The sequence below is a fragment of the Phascolarctos cinereus genome, unplaced genomic scaffold (assembly GCF_003287225.1).
Source record: "Phascolarctos cinereus isolate Bilbo 61053 unplaced genomic scaffold, phaCin_HiC Scaffold_5;HRSCAF=322, whole genome shotgun sequence".
Classification (NCBI taxonomy): domain Eukaryota; kingdom Metazoa; phylum Chordata; class Mammalia; order Diprotodontia; family Phascolarctidae; genus Phascolarctos; species Phascolarctos cinereus.
This window is the reverse complement of record NW_027555958.1, coordinates 408,684,478-408,711,650: the sequence shown is the minus strand read 5'-3', so window position 1 is coordinate 408,711,650 and position 27,173 is coordinate 408,684,478. Positions and strand designations below refer to the sequence as shown.

The 27,173-nt window shown below is 37.3% G+C and overlaps 1 protein-coding gene across 3 annotated transcripts in view; it reads left to right on the top strand.

Annotated features, from left to right (window-relative positions):
• Window positions 1-16,707, top strand: part of SOAT1 (sterol O-acyltransferase 1) — a 79,580-nt gene extending 62,873 nt beyond the window's left edge. For 2 of the 3 annotated variants that reach the window (XM_020984321.2, XM_020984320.2), the window contains 7 exons: window positions 473-518; window positions 2,554-2,683; window positions 5,648-5,745; window positions 7,036-7,134; window positions 8,570-8,705; window positions 9,060-9,205; window positions 14,090-16,707. In XM_020984321.2, the coding sequence (XP_020839980.1) occupies window positions 473-518; window positions 2,554-2,683; window positions 5,648-5,745; window positions 7,036-7,134; window positions 8,570-8,705; window positions 9,060-9,205; window positions 14,090-14,146 (712 nt within the window). In that variant the 3' untranslated portion in view covers window positions 14,147-16,707. The remainder of the gene's footprint in view (window positions 1-472; window positions 519-2,553; window positions 2,684-5,647; window positions 5,746-7,035; window positions 7,135-8,569; window positions 8,706-9,059; window positions 9,206-14,089) is intronic. The other variant, XM_020984322.2, reaches the window with a different exon arrangement.
• The last annotated feature ends 10,466 nt before the right edge of the window (window positions 16,708-27,173 follow it).

The window sequence follows — 27,173 nt, the reverse complement described above, 5'->3', positions numbered from 1 at the left end:
GCAAGTTACTGAATCCTGCTTACCTCAGTTTCCTCATCTGTAAAATGTGCTGGAGAAGGAAATGGCAAACCACTCTAGTATCTGCAAAAAACCCCCAAATGGGATCAAGAAAAGTAGGACACAACTAAAAAATGACTGAACAACAACAAATTTAAGGGGGAAAGCCAGGGCTTACTCTCTTGAGAGAGATGCTTTTTAAACCTTGTCTATAAATATGTAAATGTAAGCTATAACTGAAACACAACCTAGTGCAGAACTAACAAGATTTGTTCTTTCGAATTGACAATATAATGTTTTCTTGAAAATAATTTGCCAAGGTTAAACTGACTTCATAGAAGATCATATTGCCCCAATTTAACAATAATTAAAATTATTAATTATGATCAAAGAAGATACCTACTGATATTTAATGACTCTACATACAAGTTCAAAAAACAGATTCTAACTATGATATTTTCTTCTCTCTTTTTAGGAATCCCACAATCAGATGGAGTTATGTAGCTACTCAGTTTGCACAGGTGAGCAGAAGGACAATAGGCTAATATGAAGTTGGATTGGTGGTGGGTAGAAGTGAATAATGAAATCACATATCATACTTGTTTCTGGAAATGCTAAAACATTGACCCAATATATATGAATTAGAAGGTAATAATATAATCTCAGAAGAGAAAAAGTCATCTAAATATTCTTTATGAAGGGAACAATTTTCTTATTACCTAAATCTTGAATGATTCTTTTTTCTAAGATGATTTACTTTTGGAAATCTGATTCAAATTTGGTTTCTTCATAAAGATTCTGTCATTATTAATATCCATTATTGTCAAATAATGTGTGTTGAATGAATTTCCTATCTAGACTGGGCTTTTTATCTTTTGTTCATTGGTGGCATAAAATAGTGCTGACCTTGGGAGTTGGGAAGATCTGAGTTCTCACATACTGCCTCAGTGTGACCCTGGCTGGGCAAGTCATAGAATCTTGCTTGACCTCAGCTTCCTTGATAAAAGTGGGATAGTAATAGTACCTTCTTCACTATTTTGAGGTTCCAGTGAGATAATGTAGGTACAAGTGCTTTGTAAACCTTGAGGTAACATATAAATGTTACTATTATTATTATTATTATCATTATTATTATACAATAAACATTTATCCAGAAGGATACTATATTTAGTGCTTATCCATATCAGATTTTCCATTGGTAACAAAAGCATTCACACATACCTCAAGCATTCGTCATCACCTCTTACCTGAACTGTTGTAGTACCTCCTGGCTGGTTTTTCTGACTCCATTTTCTTCCACTCTCCAGTCTATTTACATAGCTGCCGAATTCCTCTTGCCAGTACAAAGGCTGATTATGTTGCTTACCTGTTCAAAAAACTTTCAGTACTTCCCTGTTACCAACAAGATAAAATCAATATTCATTAGACTTACATTTAAAGCTTGTTACTGTCTGGCTCTAAACCACCTTTCCAGCTTTATTTTATCCTTTATTGCTTCCTATACTCTACATTCCAGCCACATTGGATGACTGACTCTTTCCCTGATGTGGTCCAGTCTTCTACTACTAAGCCTTACAAAAGCCACCGTCGAGGCCTGGAACGTACTTCCCTCATTTCTGTATTGTTGAGAGCCTTCTGAGTCCTCAGGATCCGCTGTGGGTGCTGACTTCCACAATTTTTCTTTAGTTTCTTTGTCCCCCAATGTAGCTGAAAGTGATTTCTCTATCTCCAGATTTTCTTTTTATACCTTTGTTCTGTTATTTATAATTTCACCTTTTAGCTTCCTTGTATGTTTATGTTACACACACACACACACACACACACACACACACACACACACACACACACACACGGGATTTATAAATTAGCATGTCTTTTTTTCATCTTTGTATTCCTAGTGCCTAACAGTGCCTTGCTTTACAATTGGTGTTTAATAACATTAGTTGAATTAAGGCAAATATTGTTCTATATCAATGTACACAAAATAGGTGTTAGAATAATATCTTCTAAGAAGTCATTTGGGGAAAGAGTTGGAAAAGAGCTGTGTCAAAAATGGTCGAGGGATAAAGTGAATAAAATAATGTAAATATGATGAAAGGATGTTATTTACATTTGGTGATAATTTAAGTGAAGTGTGCTCGCTTGTGTTGTAAACAAACATGAACAAGCCGTGGTAGTCTGCCTTTTTTTTGTCTTTTTTTTTTATAAATATAAATGGTACTCTACTTTGCTGGCATCGTACGTAACTTTTCAGAGGATGTGTGGCATAGTGGACAGAAAGCTGCTTTTGGAGCGCAGAAGACCTGGATTCAAGTCCAGCCATGGTCACATGCTGGCTGTGTGACCCTGGGTCCATCACTTAACATCTCAGTTAACCTATTCAAACTGTAATTTTCAGAGAAGGGACTGACCTGTTAGGGTAGGAAATCATGGGTCTAGTCTCCACATCCTAATGACTAGATTCAGTTACCTCTGTTCCTCCAAGGGGACTGGGGGGGTGGCAAGGGGGGGGAAAGGTTAAAAAAAAAAAGCCCAGTGATTTTTGTTTTGTTCTAGGTTTTCGGTTGCATGTTTTATGCATATTACATCTTTGAAAGACTCTGTGCTCCCTTGTTTCGGAATATCAAACAAGAGCCATTTAGTGTTCGGGTTTTGGTCCTGTGCATCTTCAACTCCATTTTGCCGGGTAAGAGTAGCCGCACTTAGAAGGTCTTTAGCTGGTTTGGGTAAGCAGTCCAAAAGAGAACCTGAAGGGCTCTTTTATACTCATGTTTGTGACACAGTTCATTTTTTCAGGTGCTGTGTTGTGAAATCACTTCTCTGGGCCATTTGGGTACAGTGCAGTCTTCAGTTGACCAGAACGAACATTCTTAAGGAAAGCTCATTCCCTGCAGTTTTATGCACAAAGATTTAAGTGAACACTCAATCATATCACTTCAAGATAACTAGCCTTGAATGTTGACTTTCAAATCATTTTCTAAAAATGAACAAACTTACAGTGGTGTTCTCAAAAGCCTGCTGTGTATTACCCTTCTGTAAAAATTCGTAGGGCAACTAGGTGCCAGGCCTGGAGTCGGGAAGACTCATCCTCCTGAGTTGGAATCTGGTCTCAGACACTTACTAGCTGTGTGACCCTGGGCAAGTCACTTCACCTTGTTTGCCTCAGTTTCTTCATTTGTAAAATGAGCTGAAGAAGGAAGTGGCAAACCACTCCATTATCTTTGCTAAGAAAACCCCAAATGGAGTCACAAAGTTTCAGACATTTCTAAAACGACTGAACAAAAAAAATTCATAGGCATGTGAGAGTAACAAAATATAGGATTTTAGTTTTAATGAAGTATACAGAGTAGATTCATGCCATGTATTAACTATTTCAAGGATATAATTAACAATCTAAGGGAATAATTTTTTCATTAGAATGATGAAGCTTATGCCACATTAGAAATAGTTAGAGGTATAAAATCCATCATTAATGTGCCTGTTGCTTGCCTTTTTAGGGGACATTATCAAAAAAATCTTAGAGTTGGGAGGAACCTTAGAAAATGGCTTCTCCAGTTTCCCACCCAGTGCTGACACCCCCTCTTCTACATCACTGGCAGTTGGCCATCCATCCGGCTCATTCCATTTTTGAATAGCTATAATTGTCCAGAAGTTCTTTATATTAAGCCAGAATCTGCCTCTTTGTAGCTCTGCTCACATAACCTTTCCAGTCCTTAACTACTACTAGCTTGTTGTTCTCCCCTTCTCTTCAATTAAGGTGTTCTCAGTTTTCTTTAAATGAACCTCACATGCCCTTTCACCATGTTTCCACCCTACATTGCCTTATTTTAAGCTTGTTGTTAGTAGATGACAGCTACGTGTCATCGGCTGGGTGGTGCAGTAGTTAGAACATTGGACTTGGATCATGAAGCCCTGAGTTGAAATACAGCCTCAAACACATCTTAGCTGTGTGGCCATGGCCAAGTCACATAACCTCTGTCTGGCTCGATTTTCTCATCTCATCTGTAAAATGGGGATGATAATGTTACCTAACTTACAAAATTGTTATGAGAATTAAATTATGTTTTTGTGAAGTGCTTTGTAAACCTTAGGTTATATGAATATTAGCTATTATGAAAGGACAAATAATCCAGTTCATCAGCTTTTTGTATATATGCAGTTGCTTTTTTGAACCTGAGTAAAATACTTTATCACTGCTTATCCATTGTCAGTTTCTCCAGTTATTCCAACTTGAAGATCTTTCTGAATTTCAATCTGATCTATAATTCATTATGTGAGCTTCTTCCTCTTAAGTTTTTTTCACTCATAAATTTTATAAGTAGTCTGTGATTTTATCAACATTGATTAAAAAAAAAAAGTTTCACTGTTCAAGGCCAAGAAAAGGCCCTACCACTTGCCCCTCAAGATTGGCTTTCAGTATTGACATCAAGCCACTTTTTGGGTGCGGCTGATCAACAGTCTCAGATTCCCTGTGTGCAGCCTGCATTTCTCTGATTTTGTTCCCGAGAATGAGAGACGGTTAAATTCTAACATATACTTTGTCTTGGGCAGAGAGGTAGCAACCCTTTCAAAAAGGGAAATAAAATGTCCAGAGATCCTGCCACTCTTTAGGGAATTGACTTGGAGTTAACTTATCTGTAGTGTCCAGAATTTATCTTTTTTTTTTTTTAACCAGGACATGTATCTGTGTCCATTCTCCTAGCGTCTTGACCAATTTCCATGGTTTCTCAGAGATGACCAGCAGTGGTTCAGCAGCCAAGTCTTTTTAAAGCTTTTTTTCAGTACCTTGGAGAGCATTCTGCTGGGGCAAGAAACTTGATTTCATTTAAAATAGCTTGGTTTTCTCTTTTGACTGCTTCGCCTATCTTGAAATCTTTTGTTATAAGGATCTTTTCCTACCTAGATGGTGAAAATCAAAGCAAAGCAACAATTGAATTGTTCTGCCTTCCTTCTGTCATCTTTCATACTTTTCTTACAGTTGATTGTCATCCTTTTCTTCTTGCTCTGAATATATAGCATTATGAGTTCTTTTTGTTGTCCTTAAGCGTTTTTGACTGCTTCAGATTATTAGCTCTCCTGACTGCTATAGGCTTGTGCCTCCCCTTATTTTTGTCCACATTTAAGTCATCTCTCCATCAATTTCCAGTCTGAGTTCCTTGGCAAGCCAAGCATTCTGTGCAGCCATCTAAGTTTCTTTAGTTCTGTCTTCCCTTGTCTTCTTCATCAGAATCACAGATCAGAATGTATGATTTCCAGACAGCTAAATGACCAAGGTAGACATTTCAGTGTGAGAAAGGGACAATTCTAAATAAAATGGAAGCATGATTAGGTTTCACTTTATGGTGTTGATGCAAGAAATTTAATAGTGTTCTTGAGTACCTATCTGGGTTCTACTTAGGGGTAGTTAGAGCTACAAATAACTTACTAAGGTGTCTCTACAGCATCTCAAAAATCCAGTTTATGGGAAATTGATAAATAGAATGACTTTCCAGCAGATTTCACCCTGAGGATAGTTGAATGGTGGGTTAAAGAGGGGTTCTCGTTGTTTGTTTTAAGCATAGAATTCCTACTAAGCAAATGATAATGTTTTATTCTGTTGTGCAGTATTAGCTCCCAAGAAGCAACCTGACACTTTATCTAATCTTTCCAGGTGTGCTGATGTTATTTCTTTCCTTTTTTGCCGTATTGCACTGTTGGCTTAATGCCTTCGCGGAGATGTTACGCTTTGGGGACAGGATGTTCTATAAAGTAAGAAACTTGACAGAAGCAGATAATGTCTCATTTTCCTTTTTTTATTTGTGTTATTATACCCTTGTTGCTAATTTCGTATTTCATTAACAGCTGTTAGCTTATGTAAACTATTATTAAAAACTGAGAACAAATTCAGTCTTTTACACAATCTTGTCAGCAGTAGAATTAAACTTATAAAATAGCTCTAGCATGCTCCATATTTCTTTTAATCCTGATTTACATATGATAATTGTAAAGTTTCTTAGTGCATCTTGTGAAACTAGACTGCTGATTAAAACAAGATAAACTTGTTTCATATGGCATAATGAGGCTTTATTAATGACTATTCATAACGTATAAGTTGTCACAGTCTTTACAATGATCTTAGCAAATTTCTTCATGCAATGTTTTCAGGGAGGTAATGAAGAGAAAAAAATATTTATGTCTTTGTTTTGCTTAAAATGGTGTCTCTTGTGTGTGGAGTGTCTGGCCTTAACCTACCACCGAGTCTTCTTTCCCCTTTCTAACCCCTTCTCTTAAGGGAGGCAGTTCTCTAAGCCCCTGGCCCTTATATACAAAGAAAGTTTGTTTGCATATCAACTGTCACTACTCTTTGTCTTGCATAGTAACAGATCGTATTTAATGTGCTCAGAAGACCTTAATAATTAAAAAAGAGAAGTCTGCAGAATGGTTCTGGAGTGTGGAGAAGGCAGTTTTCTCTCCACTCTTAGCTCACAGTTTGTTCTTACCCTCCAGTCCCAAATCCTTATTCATAGCTTTATAATTTTTGTCTTCTAAGCTCTTAGGATTATTTTACCATACTCTTGGGGAAATAGTGTCTTTGTCCTTTATTTGAGGAAATAGTAGACTAGGAGAATAGTTCTGTGTTGTTAGAACTTGATGAAAGTACACCTGTTGGTGCAGCTAAGTGGCGCAGTGGATAGAGTACTGGCCCTGAAGTCAGGAGGACCTGAGTTCAAATACGGCCTCAGACCAAGCACTTGACACTTACTAGCTGTGAGACACTGGGCAAGTCACTTAATCCCAATTGCCTGAAAAAACAAACAAAAAAAAAAAGAAAGAAAGTACACCTGTGGTCTTCTTACTTGTCCAGTTATGAAACTGAATAGTGGTTTTTTCTTGGGAAATCAGTACGATATGGATTAACCAATAATTGATGACCATATTTGGAGGGGGAAAAAACCAGTCCTTGTTCTGTATAGCTCATGATATATGGGTAGAGTTTGTAAAAGTCAGTACTTTTTTTTTTTACCCTTAACATTATGCCCTCACTTTTGTTTTTTAAAGGATTGGTGGAACTCAACATCATATGCCAACTATTATAGAACCTGGAATGTAGTAGTTCATGACTGGCTCTATTACTATGCTTACAAAGACTTCCTCTGGGTGAGTTATAAACTTTAGTTCACACTATCTTCTTAAGAAGTTAGAATGTTTTTAAAAAAGCCATTAAGGCAGTAAAAGGTACCTCACCTCACAAAGAAATAGACCATTCTGTTTTGATTTTCTTGCTCGCTGTCTCTTTCTATCTCTCTTTTCCTCCTTTCTGCTCCCCTACCCTCTTCTTCCCACTCACACCCTCCCTTCGCCAGCCCCTCACTACATCTTGTATTACAATTTAATGTGTTCCATGAAGGCAGGAACTGTCTTTAATCTTTTTTTTTTTAATCTCCCACAGTACCTAGCACAGGGCTACATGTGATATGTATAAAGTTTGTATTGCCCAGTATATAACTGTTTAATAGAAACAGTCCAGTGGACCCCTGTGACTTCGGGTACTATCCCTAATGAGATGGATGGGCTCGTGGCAGTATCTCTAAAGGTTTAATATTCCCTAGTTAATACCTTAGTTCTTACCTAGCTTAGTTCTGTCATGGAATAGTTGCTTTAACAAAAATGTATCTACTAATCAATAGTTCTAGAAATGTATTCAACTTAATTATAATAGATATGCTCCTGGAAAGTTTCGAATTACATTTTTGTAAATGGAATAGTCTTTTGCCATTGACTAATGTTATAGTTTCAGATAGGCTTTGTTTTCTGATTACTCAAGTGGCTATATCTTCTAAAAAATTATAAGTTTCCATGACTGTAGCCCAAGGGTGGGGAACTTATGGCCTTGAGGCCACATGTGGCCTTCTAGGTCCTCAAATGTGGCCCTTTGACTGGATCCAAACTTCACAGAGCTAAGAGGCTAGAGTCTAGCCTCTTTGCATTCGCTAGGATATTATTTCTGAACAATCCTTTGCAAATAAATGATCATCTCCTGGCCTGTTTTATCAGTTGGTATTCTTCCTTTGGCAGCGTAGCTGTGCGGTGATTTTATGATGTATTTCAGGGGTGAGGAACCTTTGGCCTTGAGGCCACATGTGACCTTCTAGGTCCCCTTGGGTGCAGCCTTTTGACTTGAGTCCAAGTTTTACAGAACAAATCCTTTTATTAAGGGGATTCGTTCTGGGAAGTTTGGATTCAATCAAAGGGCTGTGCTTGAGGACCTAGAGGGCCACATATGGCCTCGAGGCTGTAGGTTCTCCACCTGTTAATTGCAACTCTTGAATAGCTTTTTTAGAGAGTAGCTTTTTTAATTTGTGAATCTTAGTCTGAGTACCCTTAAATAATCATGTTCTTTTTGACATGCTTCTTTCTTCCCTTTTTCTCCTCTTCTCCTTTCCCCCCAGACTCTTGTGTATGGGATCATACTTGTTCCTTAGAGAATAATCCTTTACCTGCAGGGAGCTTTTGACTATGGTAGAAGGATGTTCCGGTCTGTATATGATCTATGTCTGAGTTAATTTTTAAACTTTGGGTTTTTTTCCCCAAGTTTTTCAGCAGGAGGTTCAAAACGGCCGCCATGGTATCTGTCTTTGCAGTGTCTGCTGTAGTGCACGAGTACGCCCTGGCCCTGTGCTTGAGCTTTTTCTACCCAGTTCTCTTTGTACTCTTCATGTTCTTTGGAAGTAAGTTTTTATACAAGATTAGAGCAAAGAGTGAAATGCTGAAAGAGAATATTGGCAAGAATTGAACTGGAACGTCAAGTTCAATTATGTGACTAGGTGATGTTGGGGCTTCTGCCCCAATATTCTTAACAGGCCCTTTACTATACCAGTGCTATTGAGACCTTTCCTGATCTGTTTTTAATTATTACTAAATAGGTGGATTCATTGTTATGCTTCATTTTTATTCTTTGGGCTCTTGAAGTACCAAATATCCAGTTGATACTCTGTTAGGCAGTCATAATAGGTGTCTTGGACCTTAGAGAAGATAACCTTGCTGACTGCATTTTTGTTGTCTTCCTTGCTTCTGACTTCCAGTGATTTTCAATTTCATTGCCAATGACAGTCGGAAAAGGCCGATTTGGAATGTCTTGATGTGGACGTCTCTCTTCTTGGGACAGGGAATCCTACTGTGCTTATACTCTCATGAGTGGTATGCCCGTCAGCAATGTCCTTTAAAAAATGTGAGTAGTCTAAGGGGCACTGACTACCAGATCCCAAAATGTGCAGAAATTAAAAAAAACTGGTACTTGAAAAAGGACAGAGAAGTAGAGGAACAGAACAAAATGGAGTCAAGAACCCAGAAATAGAATTCAAAATAGGATTTAAAATAAACCCACACACCCATCAAGGAAATAGAATTTCTGTTCAGTTAAAATTGTTGGGAAAAGTTGCATAGCTGAATAGCAAAAAAGAGGTTTGGATCCAAATCCATGACATTCGTCATAATACGTGCTTGCTTAATCAGTGATCTAAATCTTAAAAATAAAAAAAAATGGGAAAAAATTTGTCTCCATTATGGAGCAGGATATTTTTATCAGTCAAATAGAAGAAAGTATAGGAGACTCAAATCAGTGGCCTTGATTATACCAGAAAATGTTTTCTATAAGAGAAAGCAATATCACTCCAAATGAAATTTGGAAAACTATTTGTAGTAAATACATCACATTAAGTATGTGCAAACTCAATACCACATGAAAAGATGTTCAAACTTGCTTATTTTTTAAAAATACACTTGATTGATCTTTTGTTTCTATGACTCTCGTTTCCTCCATATACCTACCTCTCCCCCTTCATTGAGAGCCCTTCCTTTTAGCAGATTTAAAATTTTTTTAAGAGCCAGAGAAAAAGAAATTCAGCAAAATCAATCATCACATTAAAAAAAAAAATCTGATGTTCTATACTTTTGTATATTCCTCCCTACCTCTTCAAAGGAGTAAGGGAGGAAGAAGTGCCTGCCTTCCTATATCTCAAGTCTTGGAGCTAAGCTTGTTCTTTGTAATTTTGTTGCATTCAATTGCAGTTATTTGGTGGTGATGAGTTTCTCCACTTACACTGTAGTAATTTTCTATTTTGTTTTCTTGGTTCTGCTTACTTTGTTTCATACTCCAGAGATATAGCAAACTTAGCATGTTCAAAACAGAGCTCATCATTTTCCATACAAACCCATGACTCTTGCCTGTTTTTGTTGAAGGTACCATTACCTTTCCAGGTTTGCAGCCTCTGAGTCATCCTTGACTCATCCCTCACTCTCATCTCTCATATCCAATTAGTTTCCAAATTTTGTCAAATTCTACCTCCATAATATCTTCCCTGTCCTTTCCCTTCTGTGACCTCTAAACTAATTCAGGTCCTCAGAAGTTTTTATCAATAGCATCCTCACTGAACTCTCTCATTTCACTCTCTCCCTTGCAATCACCTTGCAAAATAACATTTTAATAACACAAATCTGACTTGGTTATAACCTCTACTCTGAAATAGGCTTAGAGTCCTATTGCCTCCAAGCAAAATCTTTAGCCTGGCACTTGAAGCTCTCCATAAAATGACTCTCACCTACTTTTCCAGTCTTATTTCATATTATTCTTCTGCAGGCATTCTCCATTTCAGGGGAAGTGCCTGCTGGTTGTTTGCCATTCATATCTCCTCCTCTGTGTCTCTGCGTTCGCATTTATGTTCCCTCCCTCACTCCCTTCTAATAGTCTCTCCCTGCTAACCTTTGCCTTTTTGTATCTTTAACTTCCTTCCAAGGGCCGGTCAGGTGCTACCTGACTGTGTCAGGAACACAAGGCCTTTCACAAACCCACCCCCACCTCTAGTTGTTAGTGCATGCATGGGTTGTCACGATTGTTATAATTTTGTATATACTTTGCATTTTCTTATTTCTCTGTTTATCCTCCTAGTCAAATGTATGTTGCTGAAGGAGAGAAGGTTTCACTTTTTAAAATTTGTATCCCCAGCACAGTGTCTTACGTGTAGGATACTTTAAATATTTGTTGAAATAAATTGACTTATCCCAAAAACAGCTTTAAAAAAGGACTCTTGTACGAAAAGATTCATAGCTGCTTTAGTGATAACAAAAATATTTGAAATGATCTATCTGATTAAGAATTGACAGATTACAGTATATTTAATGTAATATCATGCCATAAAATGACAAATATGCAACATATGAGGGAATATGAAAAGACTTATGACAGAATCCTAGAATCTCAGAATTGGAAGAAAACGCAGAACTATTTAGTTCAGCTCCTGTCTGAAGAAGAATCCTGATTAAATGGCCATTAGCCTTTGCTTGAAGGCTCTTGGTGAGGAGAACCCATTACCTCATGAGGTGGTCCATCTCACTTTTGGAGAGCTCTAACTGTTCAGATTTTTTACCCTTACACTAAGCCTAAACCTTCCTCTCTGTGAAATTTCCCTGGTTCCCATTGAGCTTGTACCTTTCCAGCTATACCTATACCTAGCCTATCTTGTGCTTGTGACGTTGATTTTATGAACCCAAATGCAAGAGTCAGCTATTAATTTTGTCCTTATTGGATTCAGCTTGGAGCCTTAACCTATTGAGACATTTTTGATTTTTGACTCTGCCATCTGATGGGTTAGATAACTCTACTCCTCCCCCTCTACCTGCTTTGGATCATTTTCAGATTTGATAAGCATACTATTTTATCAAATGAGATCATATATATAAAACACTTTGCAAACTTTAGAGTACTATACAAATGTCAGCTATTATTATCATTATTATTTTTCTGTGTTCTTTTATCCAAAAAATATACAGTGACTTATGGCCCGACACAGATTCCGGGGGCATCCCATAAGTGAGCTTCTTCTTCTAAGATGGTAACAGATTGTTGATAGCTACTTTGTGGATCCAGCAGTTCACCCAGTTGTAAATCAAACCCACATTTTTCTCCTCTTTTTCACAAGAATTGTATAGGAGACTTTTGTAATACTAGTCTAAAATCTTGGTAACCAGTGTCTACAGCATTGCCCTGGCCCACCAGTCTATTCTTGAGTTTTGGGGGGGAAAAAAGAGATATATGTATATATATTTATGTATATATTTATGTATATATGTATGTATATATATTTATATAGATATAGACACAGAGAGAGAGAGAGAGACAGAGACAAGGTTACCATAGCATGCCCTACTATCAGTAAAGCTCTGGGTAGTCACTGCTGCTCTTTGCAGGTGTCTGCTCGCCATTCTTTTAATAATACAGTCGAGAATTCTGTCAATTGAAGTCACACTCACCACCCTGTAATTTGCAGGCCCCATTTTCTCCCACTCAGTGTGACTTAGCAGTCGTCTCTGCCAGTTCTTTAAGTCTGTTAGGATACTATTCATCTGGCCCGATGACCTGAACTCATTGAAGGCAGCCAGGTGTTCTTACTGTTGCCCTCTATATGTTGGATATTAACTTGTATTATCTCCTTTTTTGTTCTGTTCTCATTCTCCTTGACAGAGTAAATGAGCAAATTGAGAATCATGTTATTCTCTCTCATCCATTACCAATATCTTGTCTACTTCAAACAGTGGTTATCTCTTTGATGCTCTTTTACCCCAATGTAGCCTTTAAAAACATCAATTTTTTAAATTTTTTTACTTCTTGCTCTCCAGCCTCAGCCTATTTTGAACTTTTGTGCTCCTAACACTCTTGGACTCTGCTTCTCTTCTGGTCATTCTTTGGCTGCCCTTGCAGTTAACATATCTTTCATGTGTCTTAAAAATTTATTTTTTAGTTGATTGATGAGTTTCCTCATACAACCCCATCAGCCCTTCTAAAGAGGTCCCTCTTCTCTTCATTAGAACTATTTCTCAGTCTCTTCTTTCATTCTTGAGAGTGTTAGTGTTAGATCATTGGATTCCATTTAGCCTTTCCCTGAAGCCTTTGCAGTCTGCCTTGCTAAAATCTTAGGATAAGAGGTGTAACCTGAGGGACATCCACAGCATAGCAGAAAGATGGCGTTGGGGAGGAGAAAACCTGAGTTCATGTTCTGCCTCTGATAGGAACTTAGCTGTGTGACCCTGGACAGGTTATTTAAATCTCTTAGTACTCCGGTAACTTGCAGAGAAGGTGCTGACTTCATATTGGTAACAGGAGTTTTCCTCGGTTGGGAATTCCCTATACTAAGGAAATCATGGGTGCAGTTCCTCTCCCTTTCACTACAAGAGGTCATATGCAGTGAAATCAGCAGAACTGAAATGGGGAGCAGTGACTGCAAACTAGATTGATTGCAAGAAAGGAATAGGGACCAAACATGGTAGAACTTCTGATTGGATTGGGACACACAGGTCAAAAAGGCTTCTTTTTTTTTTAAACTTGTTAATTTAGTTCCACCTTGTTAAAGTTAAGTTTTGTATAAAATTTTGCCCCTTGTTTGATATATTTACTTATCTATGTTGACAATTATTAAACTTGATTTATTTTTAAATGCACGTAAAATAACTTCAATATTGAATGAGACATATGGGCAGTGTTAAGCAGTTAGTTGTAAGAGTGAGCTTATGTAAGATTGAAACAGGGATTTGGGGGCGAGATAAGATCTGAAATTTCAGATGATAAATTCTTATAAGTTTATCTGCTTTTTGGATATCTTTGGTCTTATAATGCTTTTATCTAATGCTTGTATTTTCTTCTTTCTTCCATTTATTCCCTCTTTCCCACTTGACCAGTCCCAAATTGAATCTCAGCCTGCCAAAAGTAGGGCTGAACTGCTAGGAGCTGGGTTTATAATGACTGAATCTTTTTAGTATTAGTCTTGATTGGAATTCAGTAAGAGAGAAGGGTGCTCAGTAAACATGAGTAATCAAGTTGACTGTACTTCAAAATGTAAAATGCCTAGCAGAGTATAAGTTATAAATTAGATGAAGCTATTACACATCATTTGAATTATATCATTTATTTGATTTTCTAAAATTTGAATTTAATCAGTTATGTAGTATGATTTTGCCTAAAACCCATCAAAAATCCTGTTGGGTGTTTTAGAAATGTGTGATATAGAGATCTGCCATCTCATGGCTCACTTGTACACTAACTCTCCCATCCTATTTCTTGCAGCCAACGTTTCTCGATTATGTAAGACCACGCTCCTGGACGTGTCACTATGTATTTTAAACACTTGGACATAAGCTTTCTTTCTTGATTGAATATGTGTGCCACCTGATTCTGGAAAAGCAGCTGCTGTAAAAAAAAAAAAAAGAAAGATACGCTGTATCAAGTAAAATCGGATTTCTCTAAGTGACCCCGTCCATTTATAGGTGACAAAGCCAGTTCCATGCCAGTCATCTTAATGCCAAGGTAATGAGTCAAGTCTAGTGGAATGCTGTTAAAGAGGAATTTTTTTTTCCTCTTTGGGGATAATCTCTAAGGTACAGACAGATTGTGGCTGAGTCAGATCTATCCAAAGCTTAGCAGTTGTGTCCATCCGTTATTTATCTTTCTGTACTCGTTTGTTGAACGCTGTGTATGTTTTCTTAGGTACTGACATAGCCAAAACACATGTAAAGAATTAATGCTTTGAATATCTGTTGTTAGCAACTTATTTCTATGCATATTGTCATTATGTGTATTGATTAAAAATGTATTTGAAAAGGAGAGTAACATATTTAAAGAGCATATGTCATTGATTTTTACAAAGATGATTCTTAAACTTTTTTGTGTGTTATTATAAAATACGCTTAAGAATCCACTCAGTTGAGTCAAAAAAAAAATTCTGCATTCAAGCTGCCATTTCACATTTTTCTGTTCTCTAACATTGGCTATGTGATTTATGTGACACAGAAGAAAGCTTTTCTATTAGAAATCCTATATAGGTTCACATTCCCAAAATTTGCATTTATTCCTGAGCAAGGCCTAGAAGTAGGAAGAGACAATAGAGGGTTTGGTTTTGTTCTGGTTTGCTTTTCCTATAACCCTCCTAAGCCATTTGTTTCTTTTTTGCGGGGATGAACAAGTATTGGAATTATTTATTATGGAGCTCATTACATAATAGCAAGGGCATAGATTTTTAGAACAACTTAGTCTGAAGACTTTGTTACTAGCATTAGTAAGAAGGTAGCAGGCGAATCTCTCTAAGTTGCAGAGCAGTTGCTGGTCTGGAAGCTTCCTACATCCCAACCAATGAAATCGCTTGTAGACTAAAAAAAGACTTCAGTGAATCAACAAGGATTTATTGAGTACTTACTCCATGATTGGCATGTGTTAAGCTTTGGGGAGACAAAGGCATTGCAAGAAACAGTCCCTGCCCACAAGGAGCTTACTGTTACTATTATCTAGTGATTTAGGGTATTTGGAAACGAAAACACACACTTTTATAGTACAAGGAGTGCCACAGTAATTAAAGTAACTCGGATTTCTCCACTGGGGATAGTATTGTTGCTCGTAGTTTCCACTATTAATAAAAGTATATTTTATAACCTGTTTTCTCTTCTGTGACATGCTTCCTATATTCTTATATGATATTCAGATACTACCTTAATATTTTTTGATATCTGGGACAAATCAGCATTGTCTTCCTTTGTGCATTTTCAGACCTCCTATGTTATGATGGGAGAGTTAGCAGTATAACCACTAAATTACAGTAATGGGGATATATATCATGGGAACATATGTGGGGCAGATTGAAGACTGAGTGAAGCTTGTTCTGTCGAGTTTTGGGTTAGTCTAAGAGACCATCAAAGCTTTTATTACAGGGAATATTAGGCAGCAGGATTATGCTTGGTAACTAGCGTTAACTTGAGGCATTTTCTGTGTATGTTTTACTAGATCTCTTAGCTTTGTGAAGGGGACAAAGAAACAGCATTTTCTGTATGAATAGGAAGTTAATTCCTGAAACAGCAGTGTCTAAAAGCAGCCTGTTCTCTGTGGTATCTGTACCTGGGTGCTTTTCCTCCTTTCCAAGTTAAGTTGTGGTTCACATGATTCAGAATCAGCTGCCAAAGCTAGAATGAGGGCCTGTAGCCTACTTACTTCCTTTTTCCAAAAGCATCTTTCGTAATTTCTGTGTCTTGCTCATTCCTTTTTGCATTGACTGAACATTTATTTGCCTTTGTGCTTTTAGTAGAACTTCACGGTCTCAGTTTTTGTGTTTTTCCACTCCCACTTGAGCTGGCCCCCAAGTTCTCAGCCAAGGACTCACTCACCTTTTACCTGAGCAGCTGCTGTGTGTTGATCTTGCTGACATTGCCTTTTGTTTATCTGAAGTGGCAGGTGTGTGTTTTCATTCCGTCTTGTTTTAAATACATTTGTAACGTGGGAACATTGCCCCCCACCAGTGTTGACATTTTAGCAGTAGATACAGTGTGGAGTTGAAACTCAGTGAGCAGCTGTGCCAAGGAACAGGCTGGTTGTCCCCCAGTGAGAAGCCTGCTGCCTGAGCCATAGCGGCAGCTTCCCTTGTCTGGGCCATTCACCCATTGTACATTATCCACAATGTTATTCCAAGGAAAACTGATGGTATACTTCAAAGGTGAAGTTATTTTTACATATTTATCAGACTTCTGATCCTTTGTCGTCTGATTTTTCTGAGTGCCTCCCTTGAATCCTCCTTTGTTCATTGGTACTACAATTTGTTTTTTAAACAGACAAGATGCCTTTTTTAAACTTTGAAATACATGAGAAATGGAGAAATACCACTCACATGAAGAATACAATAAATAAATATATTTGGAAAAATACTGGGTTTTGTGTTGTTACTGGCCCTGCATTGGGGAGGGTGGGAGAGAGGAATGAACATTCATATGGCACCTACTATATGTCAGGTGCTTTGCTAAGCCTTACCTGAGAGTTCTGTATGTCACTGAAATCTTAGATCTAGAATAGAATTAAGGAGTGTATATGAGTGATATAGAAGTGGAATCATGGCGATTGATTTGAGATGAAAGGAAAATAAAAAATTCAAAGATAACCCAAAAGATGCTAACAGGAATCCAGCCATAGACAGAAATAATCAGATGGAGGATTAGCCTTATCAGGAAAGAATAAATTTGGTTTTGAATATTTGAGTTTGGGGTGCCAGTAGAACATCTAGATAGACAAATTCTTTAGCCTTCTGGGAATATGGGTATAAATAGCGAAAGAGTGGTTAGGACAGGAGATGTAATATGATTTGAGTGTCATTTGCTAAGGGGTAATTGTTTTAAGGAAGAAATTGCAAAGGAAAGAAAAGGACTAAGGACATACCTTTAGGGAATACTTCCATTAAGTTACCAGGAAAAGGACAAAGAAATTGGGATAGGAGTATGAGGAGAATTCAGAGTAGTCTTGGAAAGCATAGAGAGTATCTAGTAGGAGGGAAATAGTTAACAATGCAGAGCGTTCAGAGAGGATGAGGATTGAGGGAAGGCCATGGCATTTGGTGATGAAATTATTGTTGACTTTAAGGAGCAGCTTCGATAGAGTGGAGAAGTATCACAGGAATCAGGATCTCAGATTTCATCTCCTCTTTTTTTTTTTTTAAGTGAGGCAATTGGGGTTAAGTAACTTGCCCAGAATCACACAGCTAGGAAGTGTTATGTGTCTGAGTCCATATTTGAACTCAGGTCCTCCTGACTCAAGGTCCAGTGTTCTATGCACTGTGCCACCTAGCTGCCCCAATCTCAGATTTCAAAAGGACCTATCAGCTTCTCTAGGAATCAAGGTGCAGAATCAGTTTGGGGAAGCCAAATCCCAATTTGCAGACACAGGCGAGTGCTCATTTAATAGATACCAAAGACACTGGAAAATAGCAGGAATTAACCTGCTAAAAATTGTGACCCGTATTATATGTGAATTGTTTTGTGTCAAAAAATCATACAGTGCCGAAGGGGAGGGAACTGGTTTGGAGGAAGGGCAGAAAGGTCCCATAAGAATAATTAAAATTGCATTGCCACTCATGAAGGGGAGGAAGATTTAATTCATTAAACATTTATTAAGCACTTACTATGTGCCAGGTACTGTGTCAAACTCTGAAGATACAAAGGAAAAACAAAAACAGTTCCTGCCCTCCTAACATAAAGAGGTAAATTTGACCTTGAGATTCTATAGTGTTAGACTAGCACACATCTCTAGTTGGGTTATGCCATGTGTAAAAGAAATGGGATGGCTAAAAGCTCAGGTATAATAGCATTACATATTAAGAAATATACTCCTGAGGAAGTCATACATCAGCCTACTATAAATCACTTGGGGTAGAATGAGGAAATAAATGTGAGGTTTGGAAAACACAAGCCTGACACAGAAGCATGATATGGTAGTGTTCAAGACAGTGGGAAGAAAGGAGTACTTCAGTTATGTGGATATCTGTTGGAGCTTTGTCCTCAAAAAAGAGAAGCTAGGAACCTGTCTGTCTTAATGATAATGTCATCCTTCAAAAAGTAGAGAAGGCAGCGAGAGAAATCAATTCTAGGTCTGATTCTCACTAATAGTGAGGAACTGGTTGGCTGAGGTGGGAGCAAGAACTTTGTGGGGAAGTGACTGCTCCCTCCCAGAGTTTGTTGTAGAGAGGAAAACCAGACTTAGTTTAGCATGTATCCTAGGTCCAAAAAGAGCAGATTTCAAAGGAAAAATAGGATCTCACGAACCAAAATCCTAAAGAGGAAGTCATCTAAGAGAGGAAAACTCAGGAGTGAAATTCTGAGAATCCAATAAGAAAGAAAAATATCAACAGTTTGAACAGACATTTCAAAGAGGTTTTGTCAAGCAACTTGGATGTTTTTTTGTTTTGTTTTTTAAAGCATGTAGAGAAAGAAGCAAGTGCAAGTAACAGAATGGTGTGAATGTGGCATGGCAATGTAAAAATTTTGTCTGGAGTGCTAAAGCTCAGAATGAACTGAAGCTAGTGAGGAAGGCAGAAGACAAAAGTTTCTTTTAGGGAGTTATTTTGGGAGAAAAGAGGAAGATCAAAAAAGGGAGGGGGGAGACAGGTAAAGATGGCAGAGTAGAAGGAAGGAATACAGCCCAGTTCTCCCCCACAATTACTCTGACAAAAATAGAGGGAGAACACCAGACTGAGTCGAGATTAGGAAATTCAAGAAGAAACCTCAGTAGATCATTTTCCCAGCCCAGGTTAGCATAAGGTAATAGCCAGAGGTCTGTGGGCTCAGGGAAGAGGGTCTATCCAGGAAGTCCTATGCAAAATATTACAGCATGCAAACCGAGCCAGGGCTTGTGGCTATCTTTGTGCTAGGTTAAGAAGAGATCTTGGTCCAGTGTAGATGAAGAGGAGGAATAGAAGTGAGAGGCAGCTGTGTAGCGCTGACCACAGAGTGGGGTCATAAATTCACTGGGGTCTGCAGCTGAATAACTAAGGCAGAGAACAGGATCAAGGGGAAGGTCTACAGTTATGTTGCATTAAACCTGTAGAGTCTTTGAGCTAGAGCTCTGACCAGGGAGAAATCTGCAATTGTTTGCCCAGGCCCAAAACAGAGTTGAGAGTTTGCAAAGTTCAAATGACAGAGGCAATAATTAGATTTTATCCTAGAGCTGAGAACTTGGGGCATGCTAGAACTTTACAGGTCCCCAACCTGAATTGCCCCTGAGACCCTTGAAGAACACAGTATCTAATATTTGGAGAAAGCAGCAGCAGGACCCCAGAAAATATAATTCAGGAGCAGACAAGGCCTAAACATTTTCTCCAGAAGTACAGAGAACCTAGTCCTATCAAAAAGTCTCAATTGTGTAAGTAAGGTTGGAATAGTAAGTGTACAACTATCAAAAAAAAACCACAAAAAACCCCTAACCGTAATAAAGAGCTCTAATGAAGCTGAGAAAACCCTAATCACAGTCCCAGAAGAAAAAAATAACTCTACAACATCTACAAGCAAAGTCTCAAAATAAAACAGCTTGGCCACAAAAACTAGAACTTTTAGAAGAAATAATGCAAGAATTTGTTGTTGTTTTAATCATCTTAGAAATAAAAAGGTGTTGTTAGAGGAAAGAACTGGAAAAGAAATGAGAGTTTCCAAGTCAACTTGGAAGTAGAATTTACAGCTTAGTTGCAGAGGTACAAGCCCTTTTCCAAGTAAAAGGCCTCTTGGAAATTAGAATGGAATAATTTTGTTATGTTTTGATGATCTTAGAAGAAAAAAAAGGAGAGGAAATGGAATATACTAGAGAAGAACAGGTGAAGAAGAGAGTAGAACACAATCTAAAAGATAAGTAGAAAACCATGTGAACAAAGAGGGATGGGGGGAAGTAGGTTTCACTTGAACCTCACTTTCATCTGAACTAATCAAGGAATATATCAATTTGATCTAGAAATACATTCAACTCAAAAGGGAAACAATGGAATTGTGAAAAGAGGAGAGGGACTCATGAAGGGATTCATCGTGAGCAAAACAAGCTTTATCCTTGGAGAGAGGTTCATGAAAGAAAGAAAGGGTAACTAACAACTTGAGGTTGTCTGGCTGAGGGGAAGGAAAGAGAGGCAAGGAGTGGAAGAAGAGTACATAAAGCATTGATTACTAGTGTTTTACACAGTCCTTCCAACCATTCTCTTTGTAAAGAGGGAAGTGGGAGGCAAAGAGGAAAAAGTATAAGGGAATAGAATGAAGGGAAATACACAGTGATGATAACTATGAACATGAATTAAATGAACTTACCAATAAAGTGGAAGAAAATTGCAGAATGGATTAGAAAGCAGAATCCAACAATGTATTGTTTACAAGAAACATACTTGAAACAGCTGATCAGTCAATTAACAATTATTAAGTGTCTACTATGTGCCAGGCACTGTGCTAAGCACATGGAGATACAGAAAGAGGCAAAAGACAGTCCCTGCCCCAAAGGAATTCACAATCTAATCCAAATAAAAATTTGCACAGTTAAAATAAGGGGCGAGGACAAAATCTGGTATGCTTCAACTGAACTCAAAAAAGCAGGGGTAACAATCATGATCTCAGACAAAACAAAGCAAATATAGGCTTGTTAGAGAGAGAGAGAGCTCCTGCTACTTTTTGCTGAAAGGTACCATAAAGGTACAAAATCAATACTTAACATGTATATCCTGAATGGTATGGTGTCTAAATACTTAAAGGAAAAATCAAATGGTTTGCAGGGAGAAATAACAAAACTAAAATAGAGGAGACCTCAATATGTTTCAAACTGAGACAAATCTTATTGTTGGGTTTTTTTTTTAATTTTCTGTTCCAAATTTTCTTTCCCTCTCTCTCATTCAGAAGGCACAAAAAACAAAACCCAAATTCCCACATTAGACATGTCAAAGCAAAATTAAAGAAAGCAAAGAAAATGTACTTCAATTTGTACTCTGAGTCTATTGGCTTTCTGGAGGTATGCAGCATATTTCATCAGTTATCCTATGAAACTGGTCATTGTTTTGATCAGAGTTACTAAGTTGATTATCTTCATATTATTGCAATTATTAGACAAACTGTCCTACTAATTTCTGCTCACTTCACTTTACATCAGTTCATCCAAGTCTTCCCTGGTTTTTCTGCAATTCTTTTCATCATTTCTTACAGCACAATAATGTTCCATCACATTCCTATACTATAATTGTTCATTCATTCCCCAATTAATGCCTGTCCTTTCATCGAGACATATCTAACAAAAAAATAAACAAGAAGATAAGTACCTGAATAAAATTTTTGAAAAATTAGATATGATCAATTTCGTGATGATTTAATGGGAACAGAAAGGAGTATACATATATACTCAGTAGTGTATGGCACCTTTACAAAAATTGACCATATAGTTAGATGTAAAGACATCACAAACATGCAGAAAAGCAAAAATATTAAACACATCTTTTATGGACCACACTGCAGTAAAAATTGCATTTGATAAGAGGCTTTTGTATATCTGTTGATATTTACCAAATTAGAAATTAAAACATTTTTAAATAACTAATTTTATAACAAAATAAACCCATTATTTGTTAACATAAATAACATTTTTAATTTTAAAGGTCCATATTCTCTACCTTTCTGCTTCTCCTTTCCCCCTCCATTACCTGTTAAAATAAATAACATTTTTTTAATTTTAAAAAACTTTTCTAAAACAAAAAAAAAGTAGAGTGACTATCTTTTACAAATTTTTGCAAATCTCTTTAATGGAAGGGAACAGAAGAAAGAGGAAGGGAGAGAATGTTGACCTGAAAATAAAATCTGAATTAAAAAAATTTCTTTAATATATGGCTTAGTAGAAGACAGTTGGATTCTGATATCTTCTTTAGCATTCAGTCTGTTGAAATATATTGTTTTGGTTGAAGTATATGAAGACGATCCAGTCTTGTACAGATATGTAAATGGAAAAAGGAGGGCTATTATAATAGGCAAATAATATCCTAGTATTGTTGTGAAAATAGCTCTGACCTTCTGGCCCCATAAAATTTTCTCAGGGACCTTCAGGGTTCTCTGGACCACTTTGAGAATTATTGCTATCAATCAATATACCTAAAGAATACTGACACTAAAATTGTAAATTAAATATTAGCAAAGTAGCTATGGCAACATATCAAAAAGATAACATACTCTGACCAGGATGGAGTTATAATAGGACAGCAGGATTGGTTCAGTATTAGGAAAACTATAAACATAATAGGTCATTTTAATAACAAGAACAACAAAGATCTTCATTGTATCAATATAGGCAGAAAAAACTTTTGATAGAATACAGCAGTCATTTGGGTTTTTTTTTTTTGCTTTTTTGGCGAGGCAATCGGGGTTAAGTGACTTGCCTAGGGTCACACAGCTAGTAAGTGTCATATGTCTGAGACTGGACATGAGCTCCTGTCATCCTGACTCCAAGGCCAGAGCTCTATCCACTGCACCACCTAGCTGCCTTGCCATGTTATTTTTTTTTAAATACTGGAAAGCATCGGAATAAATGAACTTTTCCTTAAGTAGTATAAGTAGTATATATTTAAAGCCATAAACCAGCATTATGTGTAATGAAGATATACTAGAAGCCTTTCCAGTAAGACTACAGGTAAAGCAAGTATGTCCATTATCAGCACTATTATTTGATATTATGCTAGTAATACTAACTATAGCAATATGACAAGAAGAAGAAGTCATGGGAAGAAGAATAGGCAGAGAAAAGGTAAAATGATCACTTGAAGAAGACATGGTGATATAGTAAGGAAACCCTAGAGAGTCTTCTAAAACTTAACTGGAACAATAACTTAAGCTAAGTTGTAGGACATAAAATAAAACCACATAAATCGGCATAATTTCTGTATATTACCCACAAAACCTAGCAGAGAGAGAGAAGTTCCACGTAAAATAACTGCAGAATGTAGAAAATACTTGGGAGTCCATTAAATATGGAAACTATAAATACAGCTGCAAAACACTTTACTAAACAGAGATCAAAAAAACCTGTAAAAATACTAATTGCTCATAGGTAGGCCAAGCTGGATATAATAAAAATGACAATTTTTCTGTTATCTAAATTAATTTACTTAATCAGTGCTATACCAAAATGCCAAAAGATTACTTTGTAGAACTAGAAAAAATAATAACAATTCATCTAGAGGAACAAAAGATCAAGAATCTCAAGGGAAATAATGAAAAACACAAAGGGAAAAAAGGGGCCAGCAGTAAACGATTTCAAATGTAGCAGTAATTTATATATATATATATATATAATTTTTTGGGGGGAGGGGAAGGCAATAGGGTTACGTGACTTGCCCAGGGTCACATAGCTAGTACTGTCAAGTGTCTGATGCTGGATTTGAACTCAGGGCCTCCGGACTCCAGGACTGGTGCTCTATCCACTGCACCACCTTGCTGCCCTTATAGCAGTAATTATCAAAAGGATTTGGTGAATAAAAATAGAGGTCAATTAGGGGAACAGATTAGGTTTACAACACAGAAAAATAAATGAATCTAAGTGTTTAGTAAACCCAAAGCCCTTACTTACTGGAGTAAGCACTCACTATTCAGCAAAAACTGCAGGCAGAAATTAGGATTACACCAGTACCTCAAATCATATACCAATATAAAGGTCTAAATGAATAAGTGACATACATATAAAAGGTGATAGAAACAAATCAGAGAAGCAAGGAAGAACGTGCTTCCCAGATCTATGGATAAGGGAAGAATTTGTGACCAAATGAGAGAAAACGGATCACAGAAGATAAAATAAGTAATTTTGATTAAAGAAAATTTAAAATTTTTACGTAATCAATACAACCAAAATTAGAAGGGAAACAAAAAATTTTGGAGCAGCTTTCTATGATAAAGGTCTCACTTCCAAGATATACATGGAACTAATGAAATTTATAAGAATAATACATAGCTCTTAATTGACAAATTGTTAAAGTCTATGAATAGGGAGTTTTTAAAGAAAGAAATTCAAATTATGAACATTTATAAGAAAAATAATCTCCAAAACAACTAATAATTAGATAAACACAAATTAAACAGCTCTGGATTTCCACCTCACACCTATCAGATTTGCAAAGTTGGCAAAAGAAAATAACAAATGTTAGAAAGTTTGCAGGGAAAACCGTGAGTTGCTCCAGCTTCTGGAAAGCAGTTTGAAATTGCTCAACCAGGCACTAATTGTGGAAACTCTTTGACCCAGAGATAACACTACAAATTATATACGCCAAAGAGATCACAGAAGAAAGAAAAGGGCCCAGACGTACAAAAATATTTACAACAGTTCTTTTTGTGGTGAAAAAGGATTGTAATCTCAATGGATGGGCACCCATTAATTAGGCAGTGGGTAACAAATGATGGTATCTTAATTGGGAAAAAATATAAGCAAAAGAAAAATCAAGGGATGGGATTATTCACATAGCATTTTAAGGTTAGCAAAGCACTTTACAAATATTATCTCATTTGATCCTTACAACAGTCCTGAGAGGTAGATTATTTTCCCCATTTTACAGATGGGGAAACTAGGTTAAGTGACTTGACTAGGGTACCAGAGCTAGTAAGTGTCTGAGAGAGGATTCAAATTCAGGCCCCGCATTCTATTTACTGGGTACTGAAGAAACTGTTGGATGTGATTGCTTACTGAATGTCAGTGATAACTGAAAGGAAGGAAGCAACTCGACGTTTATTAAGTGCCTACTACTTGCTAGTTACTGTGCTAAGCTCTTTACAAATACTATCTCATTTGATCCTCACTACAACCGTTGGAGGTAGATGCTATTATTATCATTATAGCTGAGAAGAAACTGAGACAGAGAGAGGTTCAATGACTTGCCCAAGGTCACACAGCTTAGTAATTGTCTGGGTCTGGATTTGAGCTCAGATTTTCCTAACTCCAGGACCAGTGCTCTATCCATTGAGCAGCCTAGCTGCCTACAGAAATACCACATGTCAGGTGAAGTGCAAATGCCTCAATTGTTAAAAAAAAAAAAGGAGAATTAGAGCCATATACTACAACCTAGTAAATTTGATTTCTGCCAAAAAAGAAAGAAAGAAGAAGAAAGTTAGTGAACATCCACAAAAAGAAGAGCCAGCATGGCTTAAAAAAAAAAGTCATGCCAGATTAACCCTATCTCCTTTTTTGAAAGCATTATTAAACTGGTAGATCAGGAGAATGCTATAGAACTTAGTGTACAGTACCTTCAGCAATTCTTGGAAAAAAGACACTGAGAGTATAGGGTAGATAATAGCACAATTAGGTGGAATTGGAATTGTTGGAATGTTTGGTAATAGGCATTAGTGTTTCCATGGCCACTTGAAAGGAATGATTCAGTGGAGTGACCCTGGGCTATTTATCCCTAGACCTTTGGACAGAAGGCATGGTGCCATCTTTATCAAATATGCCGATGACCCAAAGCTGCTGCTGTTAGTCCTTCGGAGGCGACCTTGATACAAAAGGAGTGATCCATGACACAAAACAAGGTTAAAGACCTCTGCTACAGAAAGAAATGCAGAGATAGCAAAGTGTAATACAGTCCATGCAGCCCTACCTGAACAGAAAGGTTAAAAAAGTTTAACCCATATAACCAATCAATCAACAAGCATTTCTAAGTGTGGGCCCCTATAAAGACTTCTGTAGAACATCTAGGTAATAATGATAGCTAGCATTTATATAGTACTACAAGGTTTGCAAAGTACTTTACAAATGTTATCTCATTTAATCTTCACTACAACCTTGCAAGGTAGATGCTATAAATATCTTCATTGTACAAATAAGTAAACTGAGGCAGACAGTGGTTAAGTGACCCAGGGCCAACCAGCTAGTGTCTGTGACAGGATTTGAACTTGGGTCTTTCTGACTCCAGGTCTAGCCTCTCTCAACTAGGCCACTTAGCTGCACCAATTCTTATAAGCATGGCTAGCCTCTGTCAACTCTCTACGCACAATAGGTCCTTCAAATTCCGATTATCTCAAACTATAATGTTAGGGGGGGAAAATCTGTCCAGCTACAGATTCTCTTCTGAGAGATTAGCATTTCCATCTGACTACTAGCAGATTTATCTCTGCCCTACCTCTCAGCAATCTCGAGAAAATCTGATCTAGCTAGCTCACCTCCAATCTAATCCTTACAGGCCGAAGTTTTCATTGTCTCTAAAGCCCCAGAACACTTTGTTACTATTAATCTTATGATGTTAAATCAAGAAAAGAAGCATTTATTACGGGCCAGGCTCTGTGTTGAGCAATGGAGATTAAAAGACTGTTACTTATATCACTGATCATACACAAAATATTCCATTTTTTATTAAAGTTACTTCTGTCACATTTCTTTTTTCCTATTCAGTTGAAGGCAAGGTTTATAGAGACATGATAGGGCTGTGGAAAGAAAGAGTGCTGGAACTGGGGTCATAGGGCCTCGAGTAACAATTCAGACACACCAGGCTTCAGTTTCCTCATCTGTAAAATGAGTGGGTTGGAATGGATGACACCCGAGGTGTCTTGCAGCTCTAAATTTACAATCCTAAGTCTTATTCCATTCAAACATTTATTACTAACCCACTCCACACAAAGCAGTGTGTTAGGCTCTGGTGGAAAGTTCCTTCAGTGTGAAGCAATCCAGGAAGGCTGAGTTAAGTAGATCCTTCCCTAAGGGTATGTTTCAGAATCACCAGGGTGAGTCAATATTAGAGGTAGAAGTGATTAGGCACAAGCGTCCTCCTTGTTTTACAGAAGAAGAAATTCAGAGCTGACCAAACTTGCCCAAGGTCATATGGCCAGTTAGTCCCTAAACTTACATCAGTATTCTTAACTTAGTGATCCTA